The 24,904-nt window shown below is 40.8% G+C and overlaps 1 protein-coding gene across 1 annotated transcript in view; it reads right to left on the bottom strand.

Annotated features, from left to right (window-relative positions):
• Positions 1-358: 358 nt before the first annotated feature.
• The window catches only part of MTMR8 (myotubularin related protein 8), a 28,577-nt gene continuing 4,031 nt past the window's right edge, over positions 359-24,904 (bottom strand). Inside the window, exons 4-14 of the mRNA XM_076347481.1 lie at positions 23,798-23,955; positions 22,142-22,270; positions 21,013-21,147; positions 18,927-19,059; positions 16,315-16,424; positions 15,048-15,173; positions 13,322-13,371; positions 11,052-11,252; positions 10,495-10,623; positions 9,426-9,552; positions 359-6,101 (exon numbers count right to left, since the gene is read on the bottom strand). Of these exons, the coding sequence (XP_076203596.1) occupies positions 5,817-6,101; positions 9,426-9,552; positions 10,495-10,623; positions 11,052-11,252; positions 13,322-13,371; positions 15,048-15,173; positions 16,315-16,424; positions 18,927-19,059; positions 21,013-21,147; positions 22,142-22,270; positions 23,798-23,955 (1,583 nt within the window). The 3' untranslated portion in view covers positions 359-5,816. The remainder of the gene's footprint in view (positions 6,102-9,425; positions 9,553-10,494; positions 10,624-11,051; positions 11,253-13,321; positions 13,372-15,047; positions 15,174-16,314; positions 16,425-18,926; positions 19,060-21,012; positions 21,148-22,141; positions 22,271-23,797; positions 23,956-24,904) is intronic.

Consider the following 24,904-nt stretch of genomic DNA (forward strand, 5'->3'; position numbering starts at 1 on the left):
ACTTATCCATGGGTGAGGGATAGACAGCTTTCCAGGAGGAAGAAAACCCTGAAAAGGTATTTGGTTTTAATATATAAAGAAAAATCTAATTTAAAAAAAAATCAAGAGTAACAAAATGTACAGAAGGTATTAAGATTCAGTACAGCTACATTAGTAGTATTACTTTTTGTTTGTTTTAAAGACACTGAGCAGTGCTGCGCTCAGCAGTCCCTCTGAAACCAGTTTCTATCCTGTAAAAGAAGGGCAGCTGGAATCACGCTCACTTTAAGATAAGCTCACTACTTAAGGGTCTTTAATTGATTTCACATTTCAAAGTGTGAAGTTCTGCTTTAATTAACCAATAAACAGACTAGTCACGTACTCTAAAAAGGCAAGGTATTTATTTTTGCAGGGAATAAAAATAAACTGTAATACAACTGCAACTTCATGGAACAAACACATTTAGAGAAAAAAGACACAGTGCTCCTCTAAACATGGTGCAATTTTTTTTTAAGCAGTGCATTAACTAAAATGACTTACATGTATACAGCCATCGCAGCACATTCAAGAATATGGGATTTCATCATCCACAATTTTATACAACCGTCCCTCGACAGTTACACTGACAAAAATAGCGACTGACTTACAGAAACAGCAAAAACATTTACAATTTTCAGCTGAGTACTACACACAATTTTAGGTACGTTCCTACAAAGATCAGTTTGTGGATGATAGGAAAAGTACATATGTGTGCTCAGTTACACATGACTAGATCCAGTGCTACAAGTTATTCCAGTAGTATGCTGCTACATTAAATACAGACGCATAGACATAGATAAATGATATGAGAAGAGATATAGGTCAACCATTTTAACCTACCCTCTTTCTGCATTGCTTTTGTAATTCAGAGATGCCAAAAGGACACAGTGCTGTACGTTAAAATACCTGTCCTAACAAATTACACCAACTGCAATTGGCACCGACCTGGCTGCTCTTAGTGCTAAAGATGCTTACAAAAACATGGACTTTGACATCACCTGGTTCGAGACATTCCTCATCTAATTAATCAAGTGCTCTGTATTAATTAAAACAAAACCTACTACATTCAGAACAGATTCTTCCCCCCCCACTCTGCCCCGAGGCATGGGAAGTGCCTATAGGTGCAGGAGGGACGGTATGTAAACAGGGAGTAACTGTGTTAGGTCCATACAAAAAATGACGCCAGCACTCAACGCAGAGCGGTGGGGAAGGGGAGAAGAGCAAAACAGCGGACGCATTTTGAATTCTCCTGGTCACTCGTGAATATTCATTACTAAACAGTGCCAAGAAATGATCCCTTTGGGGGAGCAACCGTCAGGCACTGAAGCTACCCGTTGACCAGAAAGTCAACCGAAGCAGCATCTGGCACAAGAGCTCTGTTAAATGCTTTCCCTGCAGGTGCTACAGCTTTGTTAGATGCAAAGGGGCTTTCTGAGCACCCGTAGGGCTCACCATCTCCAAACCCGATGGAAACGACACGGGGCACTTCAACATGGAGATTTCCACCTGTAACCCAACAAGGTCTAACTCAAGGCAGAGATCCTGCGCACCTTCAGCTCCCAGCAACTCTCACTCACCAGGACTTGAGAAGCTTACCAAAGCAACTGAAGCTTACCAGCTACCTACAAGCGAGTCTCCTTCTCCATCCTAGTCAGGGTAGCTTCATGTACCAGTGAGCACCCATGCAGCAGGTGGATTTTTCTTCTAAGCACTTGAACGAAAGGCATTCACTAAGAGCAGGAACAGAATATGCACCTAGAAGTATATTATGCCTATAAGCTTTGAAAAACTGCTTTTTCTCTCCCATGACAGAGGGCCAATGGAGAACTACATCATCTATGGGCAAACCAATTATTCCCTTTTTTTTTTTTCCTGTAAAGCAAAGAGCACTGACTGGATTTTCTCTACCATAGACGACAACTGCAAAACAAAATACAATTTAAGAATCCAGCATTGTGAAGTTCACATTGAGACATTTCAACCAAGAAATAAAGCTACGAGCCTCTCTTCTACTGCAAAGTAGTAGCTTTAACGCAGAATATTATAGGCACTTGCCCATTGCAATGCTATACCTATTTGTGGCAAGAGAGAGACTATGTTCAGGCATGAAACCATGACACCATGGAGTATCTTGGTAAAGGAAGAGGTGCTCCAGAAATGGAAGAGTTTTACACAAACAGAGCCCATCCGCAGCAAACAGGATCCCTCCTCCTTCCCAGTTCTCCCAGTCAGAGGAATCCAAATGGAAAGCAGCAAGTTGCATTGTTCAGTTAACAGCTCCAAATAAAAAACAGTATTTGTGACTTCACAACACATGGATGCTCCACTAGGAGTAAGTAAATTACAGTAACTTTTCACCTACGCAGTGCTTACGTGAGAAGATTCCTATGTAACAGCTTTTAGATTTCCTTTAACACTTTCAGGGAACATACAATCAAGTCACTCACCACTGTCAGCAGAGCACTCCGCAACGAGTGAACGCAGGCTTTCTGCAAGGCTCTGGGAAGCCAGTCCTAGCTGGCCAGAGACCTGAGGACATGCTGCAGTGCTCTGAACAGCTTTTCATTTTTGGTCTTGAAATACACAAGAGTTACTGTCAAAACTAAAAAGCTTCCAGCTAATTGGTTTTCAAACAAATAATCTCATGGAAAGCCAGGAAACCCTGGAATCTTTTCCAGCTCCATAAATTTACAGCACCAGCATGAATGATTTTTAATACGTTGTAGACTTTGACCAAGCCTGTATACATTAAATCCAAGAGGTTTAAAAAGACAGACCATTACCCTTTTTTTTTGGCTAGGTTTTGCATTTCAGAGTATGAAGTCATCCATTGTTTTGTTACTGAAGTCAAAAGCAGCAAGATTACTAAAAGCTTACTAACACTTTCAGTGTATGAAGTCATCTTTTCATGGTTACATGCACCTGTAGTAATATTGTAGTCAAGAAGGATTTGTGGAGACGTCAGCATCATGTTTTAGGGATAAGCAAAGATTATTATACTTTTTGCAAGGTAATCCACGGTAATTCAAAAGACAGGGCAATGTGTAAACATTTATAGAAACCTTCTGTGAAATGTTTTTATACAAAGATTAACCAATGGTATGTCTAAATCCTTCAGTGGTCAGTCAAAATTCTCTACAATTCTGTATCTCTAATTTTCATTAGAGAACACATTAAAAGAACTGATGACATCTAGAATAACTGGTCCTAAAAAGTGCCTGTCTTGGTCTCATTTACCATTTTAGAGCTCTCTAAGAAGCCGTGCATACTATCCACTACACTCTTCTACCATTCAGAAAGAAAAGACAGGGTTGATCTATCAGTCCCTATGAAACAGGCTCCAAACTGCAAAGTGCACGTGTGAAATTGACCTTTTACACTATAAAGAGGCAAAGGGAAATAGTCTCCCCAGCACCCTCCAGTGGAAATCTACAGCAGACTCTGATCCCTGGGTATCCAGAGCAGCCGGATTAAGACTTGGGGTACAGTATCTTTGCTTGAGGAGTACATGGATATGGCAAACTTAAAAGGCTGGTAGACTATCTAACAATGTTAGGAGCTTAGCAGATCTCTTTTTTGGAGCAAAGAGACTCAACAGCAGATACTCATCTTGAGATTAAGAAAAGATGCACTCAGAAACGTGCATCCTTCAAAATAAAATATATAGCTGTTGCACGATGCAGTAGTTTTGATAGGTACCCACACAACAAATTTCGAACATCTTCTGCTTAAGCGTATCTGGTTCAGTATTTTATGTGCTTAGTTTTAAATCAATTGCACATTGTAGTTCTCTCACTCCTACCTTGAAAACAACTATATTACTTGCTTTAAGACTGAAAAACCTGCAACATTAAAAAAAGTTTCTCTTTGCCATTCTAGGCATTGAAGAAACTGTGTGTTCCCAGGTATTGCCCTTTTTCCTTGGGTCTTTTGATATGCTTAAAATATATATTTTCTTACCCAAAGTGAGACACTCAGGGGAGTTTTGTTTTGTTTTTTTTTTCTTTTCTACTTTATCTTGAACACTGAAACTAACCCAGTCATTTCACCATAGGTTATAAGCATATGAACAATGGCTATTGAATTTTACGATGGTATAGTAGAATGTTTCTACTTTTTATTGTAGATTGGGAGGGCTAACTTAGAAAAATATTTTCTCAGTTTGCTTCAAAATTTTATAAAGAGAAAAAATGATTTTAAGACCGAATGGCAGCGTTTAATTTAAACAACAGGATCCAAAATAAAGCAGAAAAGCATCTTGAATTAAGCTGCACAATGGGAGACTCTGTGCAATTAAGCCCATCTACAGAAGCTTGTCCAGAACAAGTACTGTGGAACAGCTTTCCTGGGCCATCCATTTCCCTGGGGAGACAAGCCCTTGTTTCTTCACAAGACTTCTGTATAAATGGAATATACGTCTCTGTTTTAAACCTGCAACTTTGAACTAGTATCTCTAGCTGAGATTACTGCAGTTTAAAGAAACCAAGTAGTGTTAACAAGCACTGGAGTGAATCCAAGCTGGAGCCACAGCCACAAGCCAAGATGTCCACTTCTTGTTCCAATAAGGGGTCACATCCCAATTTACATCTTGTCACCAGCTTCACAGAATTACAAAGTTCATTGCCATGAGAGATACTGTTCCTCTCCCCACGTCTTGACAGTACAGACAAAACATCTCTAAGGTTCATGTAATTTTAACATCCAAGATAACATTCACTATAACCACTCAGCATGTGATGTGATCATATTAGGCCCCATTTCAGTAATAGAACACACCTCATCTGTAATTACTGCCTCATCGATGGATGTGAGGAAAGCACATCGATTCCAGCTTAGAACAAAGAGTTACTCTCTTGCTTCAATTTAGCCAAGATCATATAACAAGAAAGAAAAATTCTGTATAATTTTTTTCCTATCTTTTCTCATTTCTAATCCTCCCTCTGTCAAAAATTCATGTGTTACAGGTTGTCTTTGTGGCTCGCTGCACTCTCACAATCAGTAAATGAGGTCCATAAAAGCTTATTCTTTGAAAGGTCGGCTTAGAAAGAAGCTACTAAACTCAGGGGATCGGCAAAGATCCTGGAGAAGCCAGCAGCAGATAAAAAACCTTGTTTAAAAATACTGACTACAAAGACGACCAAATACTACACTCTACACTACAATAATAAAAATAGTACACTGCGTGGCTAGACATTAAAACGGTCTCCATAAAAAGGCACAGGGGGGTTTGGTTTTGTTTATCAAATATGCATAGGAAACGAAAAATGAATCAGTTCTGCCACAAGGTGAGGGTCCATGCAGAGAGTCATTCACAGCTAAGAAAAGGTTAATTTTTTTATCATTTTAGGATGAACTGAAATTTTTTTATCATTTTAAGATGACCTTGCACCACCACTGAGAATAAATGGATTGCATCTTTCCTGCTCCATTTATAAACACTGCACAACTCCTAAGCCCCATGTTAATTGGCCAAGACTTCTTTCAGCTTGAAATACCAGTACTGGCAGGCAGTCATAAACCTTAAACACACATCATGTTTCCACTGAAAAATAAGGTTTACACTAACTCAAGGTAGCCTTCTGGGCAGCTCTACGCATCTTCATCATTTCGGCTGCAAAACGATGCGAACCAAGCCAAATGCAGACTGTCTTCTCTACAGCGAGCACAGCTCCCTGCAAACACACGTACTAACACTTAGCTGTAAATGGTTAGGTGGTCTACACCCTCGCGGGGGCACAGCTCCCTTATGCCTCACCACCACAAGCGCCTGGTTCATTGAACACAGTTCTCGGAGCTGATCAATGGTGCTGAGGCTTTCCATCCTTAGCTTCGGAGTCCAAAACGTCAATGGCGTCATTAAGATCATGGAGGTCCCGGTGATGAGACAGGTTCTCTTTGTACTTTTGGTCCACATCTGACGTAACATCTATATCCCCTGCTGAGGTGCCATTGCTCAACACAGGAGTTGGTTCCCCTTCATAATCCTGAGGAGTGTTGAGCATCGGTGTTTTTGAAGCAGCACGTCCTACTTTAGATAAGGAGCAAGCTTCACTGGGCAAAGGACCATCAAGGAAAGGAAGTTTCTACACAAATAAAAAGACATTAAAAAAATTAATTAAAGTTATTATTCCCAGATGTCAGGGATATACAAAAAACAGCTGTCAACATAATAGTCCTGTGTCAGGGCCTCTTTTTCAGCTCTGTAATCCAGCATTAAAGTATATGAGCATAGATCCTTACATGTGTGATACAAACATCATTGTTTAATTAATAAAACTAAAGTTTTCAGCATTCACGTTAACCTACAAAGGACACTGATAGGTCTTCTCACTGGTATATTTTTAGATGACTCTCCCACTACTGTATTTTTAGGTGGTTTTTTGGTTTGTTTATGGGTTTGGGTTTTTTTTAAATATGCATAGAAAGGATACTGCAAGTAGAGCCTTGAGCACAAAGAAAAGCCACACTTCTCCTGTCAGGCAGCTGTACAGGACTGCAGTGGGTTGACCCTGGCTGGACACCAGGTGCCCACCAAAGCCGCTCTATCACTCCCCTCCCTCAACTGGACAGGGGAGGGAAAATACAACGAAAGGCTCCTGGGTCGAGATAAGGACAGGGAGAGATCACTCAGCAATTACCGTCATGGGCAAAACAGACTCAACGCGGGGAAATTAGTTTAATTTATTGCCAATCAAATCAGAGTAGGGTAATGAGAAAATAAAAACTTAAATCTTAAAGCACCTTCCCCCCCATCCCTCCCTTCTTCCCAGGCTCAACTTCACTCTCGATTTTCTCTACCTCTCCCCCCCAAGCGGCGCAGGGAGACGGGGAATGGGGGTTGTGGTCAGTTCATCACACGCTGTCTCTGCCGCTCCTTCCTCTGCAGGGGGAAGACTCCTCACACTCTTCCCCTGCTCCAGTGTGGGGTCCCTCCCACGGGAGACAGTCCTCCACAAAATTCTCCAATGCGAGTCCTTCCCACGGGCTGCAGTTCTTCACAAACTGCTCCAACGTGGGTCCTTCCATGGGGTGCAGTCCTTCAGGAACAGACTGCTCCAGCCTGGGTCCCCCACAGGGTCACAAGTCCTGCCAGCAAACCTGGTCCAGCATGAGCTCCTCTCTCTATGGGTTCACAGGTCCTGCCAGGAGCCTGCTCCAGTGCAAGCTCTCCACAGAGTCACAGCCTCCTTCGGGCATCCAACTGATCTGGCATGGGGTCCTCCATGGGCTGCAGGTGGATATCTGCTCCACCATGGACCTCCATGGGCTACAGGGGACAGCCTGCCTCACCATGGTCTTCACCAGGGGCTGCAGGGGAATCTCTGCTCCAGCGCCTGGAGCACCTCCTCCCCCTCCTTCTTCACTGACCTTGGTGTCTGCAGAGCTGTTCCTCTCACGTATTCTCACTCCTCTCTCTAGCTACTGTTTTTTCCAGAAGGTTTTTTTCCCCCCTTCTTAAATATGTTATCCCAGAGGCGCTACCACTGTCGCTGATGGGCTCGGCCTTGGCCAGTGGCAGGTGCATCTTGGAGCCGGCTGGCATTGGCGCTCTCGGACATGGGGGAAGCTTCTAGCAGCTTCTCACAGAAGCCACCCCTGTAGCCCCCCCACTACTGAAACCTGGCCCCGCAAACCCAATACATTCCACCCCTCGACTCTGTGAATCACATGTTTAAGAATTATCATTAAAATCCACATTCATCACACAATCTTCACAAACTTCACTCACATCAACAAAAAAGAAAATTCCCCACACCAAAATCAAACCAACGTCATCACAATGCCAAGCGAAAGTGAACAATTTACACACAATCCACCCCTCGTCCTTCACCACAATTAGAACAACCGAAATTCCCCATGATCATTTTGTGCTCTAACATCGTTCAGTCCATGTTTTGCCCATTACCTCTCCCAATTACTATCCTTATCTCGAATTCCTCATGCCCCATGTTGGGTGCCAAAAAGGACCATGGTGGGTTGACCTTGGCTGGACACCAGGTGCCCACCAAGCTGCTCTATCACTCCCCTCCTCAGTGGGGCGGGGGGGGCAGAAAAAAAAAAAATGAGGTGGGGAAAAAAAACCCCAAACCCTCGTGGGTCAAGATAAAGGCAGTTTAATAAAGCAAAAGCAAAGGCCGTGTGTGGAAGCAAAGGAAAACGGAAGATTATTCTCTACTTCCCCATCAGCAGGCGATGTCCAGCCACTTCCCAGGAAGAAGGGCCTCAGTACACGTAGCAGTTGCTCCGGAAGACAAATGTCGTAATAACAAATGCCCGCCCGCCCGCCCCCCTCCCTTCTCTTAGCTTTTATTGCTGAGCATGACGCCATATGGTATGGAATATCCCTTTGGTCAGCTGGGGTCAGCTGTCCCGGCCGTGTCCCCTCCCAAGATCTTGCCCACCCCCCGCCTACGGGGTGAGGGGGGGAACGTTGGAGGGACAGCCCTGATGCTGTGGAGCGCTGCTCAGCAGTAGCCAAAACACTGGTGTGTTACCAACACCTTTCTAGCTACCAATACGCGGCACAGCACTATGGGGGCTGCTGCGGGGAAAATTCACTCCATCTCAGCCAGACCCAATACATAGGGAAACACAAAACTACAGCACTTCAAAAGCTAACAAGACTATCTACTTCCCCCCCCCCCCCGGTCTTGCACTGCTGAGATAGATATCTACATCTTCATATAGACAAATATAGCTCTCTGGGGAATGTGATCAGAACTGACCAAACCGTGAAGTGTGTTGCCGTTTACTTTATTATTCTCGATTGAAGGAGATAAATTGGTTCTTCTGGACACAAGATCTCTGCCCTCCAATACCACAGAACACAAGTAGTAAACATGCAAGATTCCCTGTCTTGTTTTAGCAAAGCACTGCAAATCCGAGGTAGACACTTTTAGAGCATAATTCGGCCTACACGATCCAGTTACATTTTGGCCATAAAGTAACTCAACTGTTTTAATAGCCGGTTGATCATCAGTTCTTCCAATGTGTCTTGTGAATGAGAAGGCGGGAAAGAAAAGTGTGGGGGCGAGCTGAAAACAAGAATATTTTTGTATATGCACATTATTTATGTGGAGGGGGAAAAGCAGGCCCATTCTTTTCCTCTCTCCCTTGAAGTTTGCTGCGAGTGGATTTGAAACCCAGATGTTCTTTTAACACCTGCTTCATTTAGAGAATTAGAAAATCACGAGCCTGCAACTGAACTTGACGAAACACAGCTTTTACCTAGCAGATAAGAATTTTGGGTAATCAAACCTATTTATTACAGCAATGTCATTTAACCCCTCATTTTGCCCAGCTCTGCCCAGCATGTTGAAACAATTGTTCAGTGCCAGTGTTCAATCCCAGTTATATTTGCCAAAACCACCATGTGACTTCAAATATTATTAAGATTCAGGACTCACATTTTCCAGTTCAGATGCATTGTCCTCCAGTTTCATCTTTTGGCTCATGCAGCTTAGCAGATGATCCAATACACACTGTTTTGGATGCATTCCTTTGTCAAAGCGATTATACATCCCACACCAAAACCTGAAGAACAGGGCAGGAAAAGAGAATTAGGCAGCCAATTGTATGCTACTGGCCAACAAACTAGATGCTGTTTAAGAAAAAAATTTTCAACAAATTGAGGTTAGTAATTGATTTTTAAAAAACTGCCACAGCCTTGGATCATAAAATTCAGTATCAACGGGCAAATTTTCATAAAGTTCAAAAAAACTTCTGAGGATTTAAGTACTTCTGCCTTATGATCCACATGTGCTGGCAGCAGGTATTAACGTAAGATGAAAATACACTTTTTTCTATAGCAGACTCACTGGAGGATGGGCAGTTCACCTTCAAGTCCCCAGTCTGCCCTACCGCCCTACTTTTATTAAAACCCTTTGCCCATCAGTGACCACACACAGCACTTAAAATCATATTTGCAACCCTCTCTCTCTCAGCAGGGAACAGGAGTGAGCCAGAAACAAAGGAAAACTAACCACTTCAGCTCTAACACCCTGGGCAAGCAAATAGACACGGCAACAAGAAATCCCTTCTTGTGAAAACCACCCTGACTACATAAGCCTGGGTGTGACTGGGCACTGAAATTCCTGTTTGAAAGACTTCCTTAATATATATTAAAAAGGAGGAACTTTAACAATTGCCTACCCCATCACGTAAATTTGACAGAGCAAGCAGTCAGGGTGTGTGTGGGGGGTCTATCTACACATCTGAAGTTCTTCTTTTCCTTGCCTTTCCCCACCCTCTCTCTCAACACCAAAGAAAAAAATATTATTTTAAATTACAGTACCTGCACTTACTTAGCAATTACCTGTGCACTACTACTCTCAGTTTATGAATGAGGAATGGAGGGAAAGGTAAAACAAACCATGCTAATCGGTGAAAATTTATTTTATTAAACCTGAATTACCAAACTACATCACAATGAAAGAAATGCCCCCCCTTCTTCCCCTTCTTAAATAAGCAACTTACTGGAAACTGAACGGTAGTGTGTTTGGTTGAAGCTCTTTGTAAGCTGTAAATCCTCTGTACAAAGGATTTCTCAATTCCTGCTTCTTCTGTAAGAGGAAAGGCCACAGAGAATGCGTCTTCTCACAGATTCTGTCAATTACAAATAATATCTAATCACTAAAAAAAAAGAATCAGGTTAAGTGGATTAATAACGCTAGCTGTTCTGAATAGAATTAGATTAAGGGAGCTAAGAATTATTTTTACACGGTATCTGCTTAATTTCATAAACACAAGATACATCACTGAGGAATACATAATCATTTAAAATGGACACTATCTAGTCCAAAAGGCGTATCTGCAAGTTATTACTGTGGTCCAAAATAAAACATCTGACTTGGGGATATAATTAATCTGTATTTTTTTTTTTTCCACACTGTAGAACACAAGCATCTATCAAGACAACGTTACCCTTAACCAATCTACAATTACATTAAAAACACACAAACAAACACAGCCTGCCCTTTTCCTAACATTTAAAGTGACTTCTAGACTGCTGGCTCCATAAACTGCCAACTCACTTCAGATCCTCACGCTCCTTGTGACAGGTCCCAAGGAAGTTGCCGAACTGGCAGGAGTAGACATGGTCATGGATTTCAAGAAGGAAACGCTCATTAAACTCAAACGTGCACGGGAACTGCTGCATGAGCTGCCAGACACATTCAATGAACTGAGTGAAGACAGGGGATACTTCTTTGGGGTCACCATCCAAATGGCCACACCTAGAGAGATGCAAATGAAACAGGGATAAATCCTGTGTCACCCAACAAAAAAAGAATCCCCTCGCCATTAAACAACTAGGAAGCTTTCTTCACTACTAGAGTAAGAAACTATTCTGCAGAGTCAGAAAAAACCCCACGTGGTTTATCTTACAGCCACTGTACATTAAGGCATGCCACCCTCAGCATTACTTGTTCTCCAGGGGTACCTGCTAGGAGTGACGAGAATTGTGCAGTGTCCCTTTCTCCAAAGTAAAATTAGCAATGGAAGAGCCTACATAACAGACTTGCAAGCATCACAAGAAATATTTGTGAAATAGGAATCCTTGAGCCTCTGCTATGATGTCAGCACAAGGGAAAAAAGGCAATATTCTCCCAAGAAACATCTATTGCTCGAATATAACAATCTAATGCTAGCTCTTAATTGGGGGAAAAAAGTTGACATTGGTGGGATTCTGTCTGTCTGCCACGAACAGTAAGAAACGCTGGGGGGGGGCAAGAAGTGTCCTCTATGATCTTCTATGGATGTGAGAGTATTTTATGGTGCAGGAATAGCCACACGGGCAGCAACAGTCAGAACAACCTGATTTTGCTCCACATGAACATCAAGAATGAAATCCTAGTAAGCAATTACTCAGAAAGAAGGGAAAAAAAAAAGCTCAAACAAAGAAAACCCCAAAACAACAATAAAAAATATTTTTACAGCTTTAGATGAAGTTCAGAAAAACCCTCCTAGTTCTGCAGAAAGCTAGCCAGGGATCTATCAGTGTTCATTACAATCCATCACAAAAGAAAAAACAACCAGAAAAGGAACGTTAGCATTTTTGGAAAGCAGCCAACACTATTGTACTGTAATGACTGTTCTTTCTTAAGAGAAAAAACTTGGGGCAGAATCCTCCTTTTCTAGGAAGGGATATAACCTGGAAATCCACAGAAAGGAACAATGCATCCCCAAACTTAAGTGGAAAAATGAAGTACGATTTCTTATGACAGATCTAGCTGACCCCAGTTCCTGGTTCTGTGACTCCAACCACAATACCCTAAGCAGCAGCATGACGAAGGACTGATTTCCCTCAGAAGTGTAAGGCACCGGCCACCACTACGAGAAGAATGATTTTGTCTACTGGAACAAAAGTTCATATTCCAGTCAATGCTGAAATTCGTGTCTCAAGTACTTTTTGTATCCATTGCCAAGTTCTCATATTTGGAACAATCCTTTATAATAGAAGAATAGGAAGGTTTTTTTGGTCTTAAGGAAAGGTGAAAAGCGTCCCTAAAGAAGCAGAAACAACGACCACAGAACATTTATTTGGCCAGTAATGACCAAACAGCAGTTTATCTTTGACTGCTGCTTCTTATATACCAGTATAAGGGTGTGCATATTGTTCATTTTCCCCAAATACACTTTAAGGAACCAGATTTGTTTTATTCTTAAAAACAGGAATCAGTTTCACATCAAGAACAAAGCTTCAATTTTTAACAAGCTAATATCACTGAATAGACCCGTCCTTTCCCTCCTTGTATTCTTTTGGACCATCTCAGTTTCTAACTTCTATATGGTAAATATAACAAGAAGTAATTCAAGGCAATATCCTCACTAGATGCAGGCTATCTATTACAGGGATGACAGCATTTTTAACGTGCCTAAAGAATGCAGGTCAAATTGGTTTTTAGCAATATATATTGGGCTCAATTTTATGCTTTGAACATGGTAAAAATCCTGAAAAGCATTAGCTGAGATTTTCTTCCAGGAGATGACTGCAGAAGAATTAACATGTCTTGCCAGAACATTAGCGCTCCTCATACAATACGAATGTCATTCTACAGGTAGGAAACCGCTCAGAATTCAATCAATTTGTTCAAGACTGTATGCTTCAGCACTGATGAAATAACAACCCTAGCAGATACTGGCTTTATGTGACCAACTCCAGTATTTTCCAAATCTTCTCTCCCCTGTCCTGTATTTTCATTTAAATTTTTCATGGGAGTACATGAACCTGAAAACACTGTTATTAGTTTCACAGACAAGCCTTCACCCCGCCACTACACCCAAGATAACATGCTGCTCTTACCTGTGTGAGAACTTGTGGCCCATTGCAATCCACTCCTTTTCTATTAGAACCTTCAGTTTCAAAACAGAGGTTAAAAAAGAGAGTTACTTTGTTTAGAAAAAGCAAAATGAAGCTTTTGATGTTAAACTCTAAAAAGCTTACAACCAATGCTACCTGCTGACCCTACTGTTATGAGCATATCCATAGAAGTTAATGAAAACAGTAATAGTGATTTATAGATTATCCATAGTTACCAGTACAATGTCACTGCTGGAATCATAAGTTATTTCAAGCAAGTCTAGTACTATTTTGAGAGAGTTTCTATGTTGTTAAAATCATAATATATAAACACACTGAGCTAAGAGAATTAACAGCTTAATATTACACTATGTACTATTTAATTTGGAGAAGAATAACATGATATTCAGCAAAATAAATCAGCAACTGGAATTCAACAAATGTTTAACACACAAACAGGAATATAAGAAGTACAGCTGTGTATTGAGGAGCTCAGGATGAAATCAGAAGAACTACATGGCTATTTCTCTTTTAAGTAGAATGCCTATGCTATATAGAAGAAAATAGGCAAAATGCTGCTTCCTTGTTAAACGCGTCTCATAAGGAACCAAATGACTGATGCTGAATCCATTATTACTTGCCTTGCTGGATCATATTTAAAGATCAATTCCTGATATCATCATCCAGAGACTTAAAGAACAAAAGGAAAGCAGAAATTCACAAGAGAGTTCTTTGAAAACTTAAGTTACATTGCTTTTCAAATGTTTCCATTCTTTACACTTCTGTTGCATTCATTTAGGAATAACCACTGTCATCGGATTTGTGCATATAAACCACTTGCTCAGAGGACAGACAAGCATTTGTCTGTTTTAGTTACTGCTCCTAATCAAAATCATGTTTCTTAGTTCATACAGAATTTTCCAGAGCACAGCCAAAGCCCAGGCAGATGTTTCACACTCTGATGTCATTTTAACTGTTAAAAGATTGCAGTACAATCCAGAAGCAAAAATAATAATAATAAAAATAGCATGGAATGCAAGGAAACAGTCCTAGCAGTGCAACACACCAGAGGAGGCAAAAATTTGCATTGTTCTGATTTCAGGGTTTCTTTTAAGGAACTCTTCTGAGAAAGAGCAGCAGCCTGTCTTTCAGGTATTTAACAAAAGGAGATGAATGGAAAGATAACATCACAGATTGCACTATATTTATGCAGTGATGGCTTCAAATAGAAAAAGCCTGCAGTAGAAGCAAATGGCCAAATTCATGTGTAATGGTTTTAAAAAAGGTCTTAAATGATGCACAGATTTTACGTGATATACAGGTTATATGCTGCCCTGTGCACAAGAATCAGTTCACCCAATTTTAAATCCTAGCAGATAAGAGACCATTCACTGCAACAGTCTTAAATGACAAGCTGCTTCACCACTTTTTTGTGGATTGCTCCCAGAGTTGCATCCTTTGCTCACTCATCTCTTGCTCCAGTGTCTCATTAATGGCTCTCGTGGACATTCAAGAAATGAAGATTTGGGAACTGTAAATCAACTGCTGCTGTTTTGTGCCCTTGCTGCTTAGAGCAATTAAAAGCTTGTTTTAGAATTGAAGCTGTTTTTATATAGATCACCTACTGATTTTTCCAGGAAGTGGCCTAAAACATTTAAGTAGGGCCTGTTTACATTTCAAATCCAGGAAGGACTTTTTATTTTTGAAATTCCAACATACATATTCTTACCATGAAGCCTTTAAAAGTCCTATAAAATGGATCTAAGAGGAGGCTAGCCAGGGAGCAGACCTGCGCTGTGCGATCCCACCCATCAGAGCAGTGGACTAACACACTAGCTTTTTCATCTTTCACAGCCTGTGAAGGAGAGACCAGACAGAACAGTTTAGCAGCTTTCTAGGTTGGTTACTGTAATTAAATGCTATCCGTTCCTCTGTGTTTACCTGACTGGCCTAAAACCCAAGAGGAAAATTTGTCATTTCTCACCTGGACTATGGAAATGCACCATTTCTGGGCACACAGCCATCAACCCATAGGAAACCCCAACTAAAATAAAATGCCGTAGCATGCTTTGTCAGCAACACAGACAGTCAAGAAACAAAGACCCTCTGATCTCAAAATGCTCAGTCTGCTGAAAGGCCAAAAATTCTCAGTGTCCTCCTCCGAGGAAAAATTTGGTGGATGAGTAAAGAATAATAATTGGACACACGGGGACTAAGAACTTCTCAAGAAAAATTAGAAGAGCTCATCCCAACTTCCTCCCATATGGATCACCTTCTTCCCTTTGTACCGGTGGCAGAAGAGCAACACAAAATAGCTTCTTGCTTGCTACACGGGAAAATTGTTAAGAGAGAAAAGATAACATTTACAGAAGGTCACTACTCTTGCCACGTGTTGCCAGCACGCCCTTTACTATTACTGAAGAGCCATGTGCCTTAGTGACTTTTCTCCTTTTGCCTGACCTGCAAAGCCACAAGCTCTGCAGAAATGAGGACTGCGTTGAATAATCAAGATTAGCAGTCCCCACATCACACAGAACCAGGAGAAAATCAACTGGTCTAAACAATCCCTCATTTAAGGCAGAGCAGTTCAATAACTAACGAGCACAACGTTATGAGTTGTTTGCACTACTAAATACACATTATATAGAGGCATTTATAAAGGTCATTTATGCACATTCTGTGGTTTTATTTGTTTCAAATGAGTTTAATAAAGCCTAGATAACTGTTTGTTACAATACAGTGAGCAGGACTCACTGTCCTCACATGTCTCAACCCCTACGGCATTTCATTTAGTCACAGGAAGTGTCTAGGAGAGAGCCAGCTGGGTAACCCACTTGATATTCTCCAACTGCAGGCTCGTTTTTGAGAGCTGAGGCCAACCTGAATAGCAATGTTTTCCCACCTTCTCTCCAGAGACAACTTCACAGCCTTGGAGCAGTCCCTAACAGACAAGTACATATTTTTTAATTCACCTGCGGGTTGGGGTACAGTTTTACCTTGGCAAGAAAGACACCTGCATCCATCACAGCCTTAATGTGCCGTAACCAACCTGAATTCTCCAGCCCAGTGAGGAAATCGCTCATTGAGGGGGACTTCATTTCACACACTAAGAACACAAACAAAGGAATTAGCTGACGCTCCGTTAACAACATCTGTTTCTTTTTCTCACCTCCTCATTATCTCTTCACAGCAACAGAGCTTAGTAGATCCTAAGCTCTGTTAGCTTTTAGATCCTAAAAGCTAACAGGCTGGATCAATGGGCCAAGGCCAGTTGTATGAGGTTCAGCAAGGCTCAGTGCCGGGTCCTGCACTTGGCTGACAACAACCCCATGCAGCGCTACAGGCTTGGGGAAGAGTGGCTGGAAAGCTGCCCTGTGGAAAAAGACCTGGGGGTGTTGGTCAACAGCCGGCTGAACATGAGCCGGCAGTGTGCCCAGGCAGCCAAGAAGGCCAATGGCATCCTGGCCTGTATCAGCAATAGTGTGGCCAGCAGGAGTAGGGAAGTGATCGTGCCCCTGTACTCGGCACTGGTGAGGCCGCACCTCGAACACTGTGTTCAGTTTTGGGCCCCTCACTACAAGAAGGACGTTGAGGTGCTGGAGCGTGTCCAGAGAAGGGCAACGAGGCTGGTGAGGGGTCTGGAGAACAAGTCTGCTGAGGAGCGGCTGAGGGAACTGGGGTTGTTTAGCCTGGAGAAGAGGAGGCTGAGGGGAGACCTCATCGCTCTCTACAACCACCTGAAAGGAGGTTGTAGCGAGGTGGGGGTCGGTCTCTTCTCCCAAGTAACAAGTGATAGGCTAAGAAGAAACAGCCTCAAGTTGTGCCAGGGGAGGTTTAGATTGGATATTGGGAAAAATTTCTTCACCGAAAGGCTTGTCAAGCATTGGAACAGGCTGCCCAGGGAAGTGGTGGAGTCGCCATCCCTGGAGGTGTAGATGTCCAAATTAGGGACGTGGTTCAGTGGTGGACTTGGCAGTGCTAGGTTAATGGTTGGACTCGATCTTAAAGGTCTTTTCCAACCTAAATGATTCTATGATTTCCACACTTTTTAACTGTCAGCAGCAATATCCTGTCTAAAGGACACAGAAACTACTGGTTGCGTACTTAAATACGCAAACCAGACATTTTTAGCTATGAGAGAACTTGAGGATCTGAAAATATCCTCCTCCTCTTCTTTTAAACATTAACTCATTTTTTCAGCTGAGTTTTTTCCAACAAAGAAGTGTTTAGTGATCTGTTACTTCACTATAAATCACCATCGCACACACATCTAACAACCACTAACATGCAGTCACCATCACAAAGATTTGAAGAAAGGAGAGTTCTAATTTAGAGAGAGAAATAACATGTCTAACCTTGAAGGCAACTCGATGCTATATTCAAACTCAGCATAGAAAATACTTATAGTAATACAGTTCAATAGTCCGTAAGCACCAGCGAGAGAGATTTTATCACTGTCAAAGAAGAATATGGGAGTAAACAAGTATTTATTCTGCTGCTTCTTCCACCACAAAATAAATCTGCCAGGAACAGGCAACTGAGGACTTATACTTGTGATCAGGACAATCTCTTGGTCATGTGAACAGCCTCATTTTTCTTCACCACGGATCCTGCAGTGCTACCTGGCCAGGCAATTGGTAGTATCAATTATTCAACTATTTTGAAGCAAGATGACCATTACGCTGGTTACTAAAATATTAAACTCATATTTTGAATGGCAGCACTTGTATTACCTTTTAGAAAACTAAGCACAGGGACCAAGTAGAATGATTTGCAGCATCTACTCTGCCCTGTTCCGCAGTCTTTGTCAGCAAAGGATGGTAACAGTGCTGGAAACCAGCTAGCTGAGTATGCTGGTTTGATCCAAGCTACGCCATCACCTTTAATGGAACTTCTCCAAAAAAGAATATTAGTGAAAATATGCACCTGATTCACCTCTTGATCTCCAGTGGCTCAGGTAAGTATTTCTTCTGCCTTGCTTTGCGTTTTTCCCTAAGATCATAATCTCAGAGTAGCTTAATTACCTGAGCTACTCCGCATTTTAATACATTTTAATGTATTACATTAAAATGTATTAAAAACAAGTTCAGTTAAAGAAGTCAGAAATAAATGAAAAATAAGAACTATGTACGTATGAGATTAAAGTCTTTGGAAGAGCATGCTAAAATTTTATTTCAAATCAGAAATACTGTTCAACACTGAAATACTCCAAACTAAACAACCTATGCTAGTTTTCTTTCAGTAGCTCACGAAGTAACCATGAGACTATGTTAATAGTAAAATGTAGTATTTCTCTAGCCTTTTTCTTTTAATTTGGCACATTTAAGAAATTCACATTTTATGTAACTAACACAGTTAAGGAACGTTGTTAGTATTAGTTGCTATTTTTGAACCACTATAAAATTAAGCACAAAAATAAAATGTCTAGCAGGAAAGCATTTTAACAACATTAATACTTTCAGCCACTTCAATACAGCAAACAAAGTAAGAAACTGACTTCGCTTATCTGCTTCCATCACAACACCCAAGTCCACATGCACAGCAAAAGGTCCTGTCCAAAAGTAGCCAAGGGTAATGAAGACTGGCCACTGGCATGGACCGTACCTACCTTCCAGGAGTTTCTGCAAGCTGTTCCGCATCACGTGGATGTTTTCTATGCCAATAAATTTAAAGCGAATGTTATCATAATTATCTTCATTCTCATAACCCTTCCCAGCAGCTCGGTTGGCCATGGCATTTAACTGTCAAATTCAAGGAAACAGGAATAGGATAGAAAAGAAAGAGAGAAAATTACAACAAACACCACGCAGAAATAAATGAGTGTTTTGCAAGTCCTTCTTTTTTTAAAATCTCCCAGAAAATATACCGAACAAAGTTGTTACTCAGACATACTTCCCCACCTCCCAGACATTACTTCCAGCTGTTTCACTAGAATTATGCCAGTTTCTCCAGTCCATTAGTCATAGGCAGAGACTCATTAAGATCCTGGATAGAATTTCTTAGGATAGGCAGTATCAAAACCGTGCCCAATTTCAGAATACTGCTGTCATCAGAACAGGTAAAGAGACATTGAGTCTGCCTTAACTGTGAAGCTACATAAAAAGATTCAGACAGAAGCATACGAAAGTAAAACTAGGAAAGCCATTTTTACGAGTAACATACATACATGGTGGTATAGAAATAGTAAGAGAATTCCAAAGCTTTTCACAGACATACATGCACAGATGAAATAAAGCCACCTGAGGGAAACATAGAAATATTAAAGTTGAGCAGAAAGAATACAGCAACCAACTGGAACTGCAGAAAAGAAGTAGAAAAGAAGGCAGTTGCTCTAACAATTACCCAAAACAGTTCCAAGAGCTACCAGAGAATCTTTAGCGGCAAGCAAAAAAAAAAAAAAGAGCACCTCAACTGCCCCCCATATTAATTTGGGAAGAGAAGTGATTTGTCTCCGTAGAGAGGAGAGAAGGAAGAGTCAGATACGGTATATAGATCTTTAGAACAATCCAATAGCCCTAGTGCTTCAGCTCTACCATTTAGAGTAAGACGTGTTAGAAGGAGAAATGTGACCAATTATAAAACTCTCCCTTTTTCACCAAATACTTTAGAACAAAATTGCCATCAATGATAGATTTCAGTGGAACATCTATGATACTGGAAGCTGTCTGTACCAAAAGAACATGCAGTGATTGCTATAAATGTACATATAATTACAGAATAGGTTATCTCTAGGAAATGTCATACTACAAAAAGCCAAAATACATCTTGGAACAACAGGTGAAACATGCCGTTTTCCCACAAAGACTTTTTCCCTTCTTGCCTTTGCCATAGTTTAACTAAATCTGTAGTTTCTATAAAATAACTGCAATATCTGAACAGTGAAGCAGGTTCTCAGAAAGCTCAATTTTAAAATAATTAGAGCACTTTCAAATCTTTGTGTTTAAACAATTGTGTACTATGAAAATCCTTGTGTACTAATTTGCTTATACCGACACTCCCATCAACATGCTTACAAGACAATGATTTGAATTGGTTTCTAAATTCAGTTCAAGACAACAGTCATTACAGATTTCATTTTGCGAATGTCTCTTCAATATCCTCTTACGTAAACACCTCAGCAACAAAGTTCTAGCCCCAAATAGTGGCTACGGACCAGAAGAGCTGAACTGCATTAAACTCCAAGCTGCGCATCATGAAAACATTTGTGTTCTTTTTACAAAGGCAAAAAAATGGAGGAATTGCTTTTCTCAATTGTTATCAGACTCCATACAGCCCCACTTCTTCCCAGGTCTACTGATAAAAGCACTTCAGCCTCGTGGAACTGAATCCTAAGGCTTCTCTCCAACTCAACATATTAAGGACCTAGCTCTCTGGGAAAATGCTTCACTGTCTCAGCCAGCTTCAAGACTGCCAGTTGCTTCGGGTCATCCTTAACACAAACCTCAACCGAGAATACTCCAGGAGTGCAAGCATTCTTAACAGCACTTAACATTGCAGTTTTATTATGCACAAGCGTTCGTCATATTAAGACACCGAACCAGGAGCCTGATACTGAATTCCTGATTCAGAACTGACACAATTTAACCTAATGCAGTGTAAGAACGCATGAGCAGAGTTGTGAAAGAATCAACTGGAACCAGCATTACTAATTCAGACGCAAGCTTTAAAAGTAGCCACAAACCCCATGAAGATACCTTTGGCCTTGTGTCTACAACATACATGAAGGGGCTCCCAGGGTTGGCTTCTCTGATCGCCTGCAGCATTTGTTCATCCTCCAGACAGCGCGCACTGAACCCGGAGAGAGGCTGGCTACAACGACATATGGCAGCCTGCAACACACAACAGCTCACGTTTTTCTGCTTTCAGATCGTCTCTACTGCACTGCCCCAAAGAACACTAATTTGTTGGTTTTAAGTGTCCTATTCTCTGTTTCACTGAAAAACTGCTACATAAATGGACATACAGAAATACTACTGGAATACTTCTCAAAGCTAGAAGTTTGGGAATCTTAAGAAAGTAGTGAAGCTAAGGAGCCCTGCTGCAAACGTCATTGCTATGTTCTCAAACCCACTATGCTCCGCCTGGTGATCAGTATCCCAATTGTTAGCATTTCTCATGTTTTCTACTTGGTTTCTATTGTCCCAACCATTCTTTTTCACAACTTTGCTTATCAGTTGTTATCGTTCCACGCTCAGAACTGCACTGAGTATGCTTTAGGGAAATTTCAATAGTTGCCAGCACAACTCCATACGGTTGCCCAGGTCAAGGCACGCTTCCTCAGGAAAACAACAATTTGACTGTGACAGCATTTTCCCAACATCTGCATCTAAAACACTGCTGAGACAGCAAAGTTAAAAATTTACATTCTGGTCTTCAGTGGAAGAAAAAAAAAAAACCTGAAACCTTGTTCTGAGCTAGTGGGGATTTATTTCACTGTGGTTCCTCCTCTTCAATACTAAGAAAATCTGAGTTAACATGTATGTTGTTAAAACATTATTCAATATAGCTAAACAGTAGATTAAAAAAAACCCAATGCCAACAAGGCATTGCTGAAAGCTGGTCAAAAAAAAAATTCCAGACAGGAAGCTTGAGAAGTTTGTGCTTTTAGCACAGCTCTGGACGTGCCCCAAGTGTGTGTCTTTGACTAGCTTATTCTGTGACTCAGAACAAACCAATATTAAAGCCATTAAGAGAAGCACAGCTCTCAAACGTGAACTTAATATGGTCTAATAATTATCTCATTCTTTCCTTTCACTAAAAGGGGACTGGACAAGAAGGGGAACCCTTACTCCCCACAGAGACAGCAGACAACGAACAACTAACATTGTTTCCTTTATATAAGTAAGAAAGCACCGGAATCCGCCCTCTGCTTCTGAACCTTGAACTTCCGACCACCACTGCCTTATTAGCAGCTCTAGGCACCACTATTTCTGGAGGGTATGTGTTGCAAACCTAAGTGAGAAGAAAGAAAAAAAAAAAATCCAGATATTACTACTTAGCAATTCAAAATTCATGAAAAGTTCATCTTTAGCTCATGATCTAGCATTTATAAACAACAGGAATAGATTGTTTGCCATAGTGTGTCTAATGCAGTCAACATCTAAAGTTTCAAGTCATTAAGATGCATTTAGAAAAACAACACAGGAATAGGGGTAAAATAAAACAATGTGGCGAAGGAAACAATCAATTTTGCAATTGAACCTAAAAAAATGGACTGCACAGTACACAATACACCTTAAAAAGAAGTTCTTTAAATCCATAAATTTTATGAAAGTTTCTGATTTTTCACAAAAAGAGAAAAGTTCCCTCTAAATCTTATGCAAATTGAAATGAGCTTCCAGCAATCAGATAGCATCCTCAGAGACCAGCTTTATCCTTTTTCCTCAAACAAGTACAGTCTTTTCAGCACGTACTTCACAGATAAGCTATTCTCCAAGTCTGGCTTTACGTGAGGCTTGACAATTTTAAAACATAAGCTGGAAAATGTGAGGAAATTATAAAGCATTGGCACTTGAGAGTTACATACTAGCAAGTAAAGCTTCAAAGCGATTAATGATTTTAGATGCTCACATTCAGATGCCCTAATCAGCTAATGGGAAAAGCACCCCTCACATCATATCTCAATTCAGGTGTCCAAAGATACAGTCATTTAAAATTACCAGTCATTTCTGACAGCACAGGCTTGTATTTCTTCAACCCAAAGCGTAACAGTAAGGAAAACTAGAGGGGGAAGGGAGCGGAGAGCAGGGGAAAGGGATTCAAGATTTAATATATTGGTATCTTCCTCAGAGTAGTTTGCTTTGTCTTTTAGACAGAAAGATCTGACTGTACACAACATCAGAAGAAATAAAAAGGGAAATAATATGAAACAGGAGTTTGAATAAGCTTCCTGAAAATGCTTTCATTTAATGTTGTTTGGATCCAACCTGGCCTTACAGAGGAGAAAGAGAAGAAAGTAACAGCAGCAACCAGTTAGCACTGAAATGACCGAGAGCCCTTATTTAGCAAAAGATCCAACCAAGCAAGAAAAAAAAGGTCTGTTTTCGGTTACTGTTTTTTCCTTCCTTACCTAGTCCCTTTCCACTCTGCCTCATTCCCCACCAAGCCAAACTGCTGCCATTTATTTCTCTTCTACACATCTGTCACCAGCCTGGTGGGACAGGGTTTGGAAATACCGAAAGCAGCTAAGGGTACTTCAAGTTTTTCGTAACAGATGGTTTGACGTTTCTCTAGAAAAACAAGTGTCTGGTACTTTGCCAGGGAGATCAAAGCAGACCAAGGTGACTCTGCAGCTCTGTTCTGTTTTTCCACAGCATCATTATCCGCAACTTCACATCAAGACGATGTTGCTTCGATTAAAACCAACTGAGCTCATTCCTCCCCAGAGGCATCACTTATGCAGCAGTGGAAGGACTGCTGTATGTCATTAATAACAAAGAAGAGATACTGCATTAAATGGCTACTTTGGGCAAGAATTACCTCATAGTCTTTATTAACATCAGTTATTTCCCAATAGTTGTTTGGAATTCCCATACGCTGGTAATCTACTTTCAAATCAATCAGCTTCCATCCAATCTCCCGGTTCTCTTTAGACGTTTTAGGATTGTAAGAGAAAGCATAAAGTTCTTCGGGTTTCACTGGGAAGAAGAAGGAAAAAAATTAACTAGTTAGAGAGATACACAAAGACATACGGAGAGGTCAACACTTTTTCCTAAAGGCCATCTTTTGGACAAGCACGCTGTGCAAGCCAACAAGCTGATACAAGGACTGAAAAAAATTATTCAGTCAAGAAAGATCAGGGGACTTAAAATCATTTACTAAAGAAGCCAAAGGGCTATGCCACTGTACTGCATAGTTGGCTATATTTTAATAATAGCTATCTTCTTTACGTTTCTGCCTCCTCAAAGATCAGAAGCATGAAGTTTTCTTTTATCACTTTGCATACTTCACTACTCTAAGCAAACTTAGACCGAGTCTCACTCCTTAAAAAAAAAATTGAGTACTACATAGAACAGTATAGATATTTGTAATTTCTCAACCTCACATTTACAGGTTTTCGTTCAGGGTAGTAGCGAGTGCCGACAATTCATATTGAAATCCTCAGGAAATTTCCAATACTCAGTTCCCACATGCAGGGAGATACGCTGAAACATTTTGTTAGAATTAATTAAAACTTCAAAGTAGTAATTTTTCCCGAACAAATTATTTCCTACTGAATTCACTGCAATAGGCATGTTAGATGAGATTTATATCATAAAAATTAATCCATAAATGAAAACATATTAAAAGATATATTTTCTGTGAAGAGTTCATAAAACAGCTCTTGCACACCTGTAAGTTCATCGTTCAACAGTGAGTTCTGAGCCGCATGGAAAACTTGATAGATGTCTTGAATATTACTGTCAACCCAACAAAAGCTTCAGGCTGTGTCTGACAAATGGTAATTTCTTCCTCCCTCCATCTCTACCATCCCAATTGCCTTCCCTCTCTTCATAAAATGCAAATCCAACCAATAACTCATTCAGCTGATTCCCAAGGCAGCAAGGGCTCCAGAGAGAGTGAAACCAGTCAGAGTCTGATAAAGTA

This window comes from Aptenodytes patagonicus, chromosome 9 (genome assembly GCF_965638725.1).
Source record: "Aptenodytes patagonicus chromosome 9, bAptPat1.pri.cur, whole genome shotgun sequence".
Taxonomy (NCBI): Eukaryota; Metazoa; Chordata; class Aves; order Sphenisciformes; family Spheniscidae; genus Aptenodytes; species Aptenodytes patagonicus.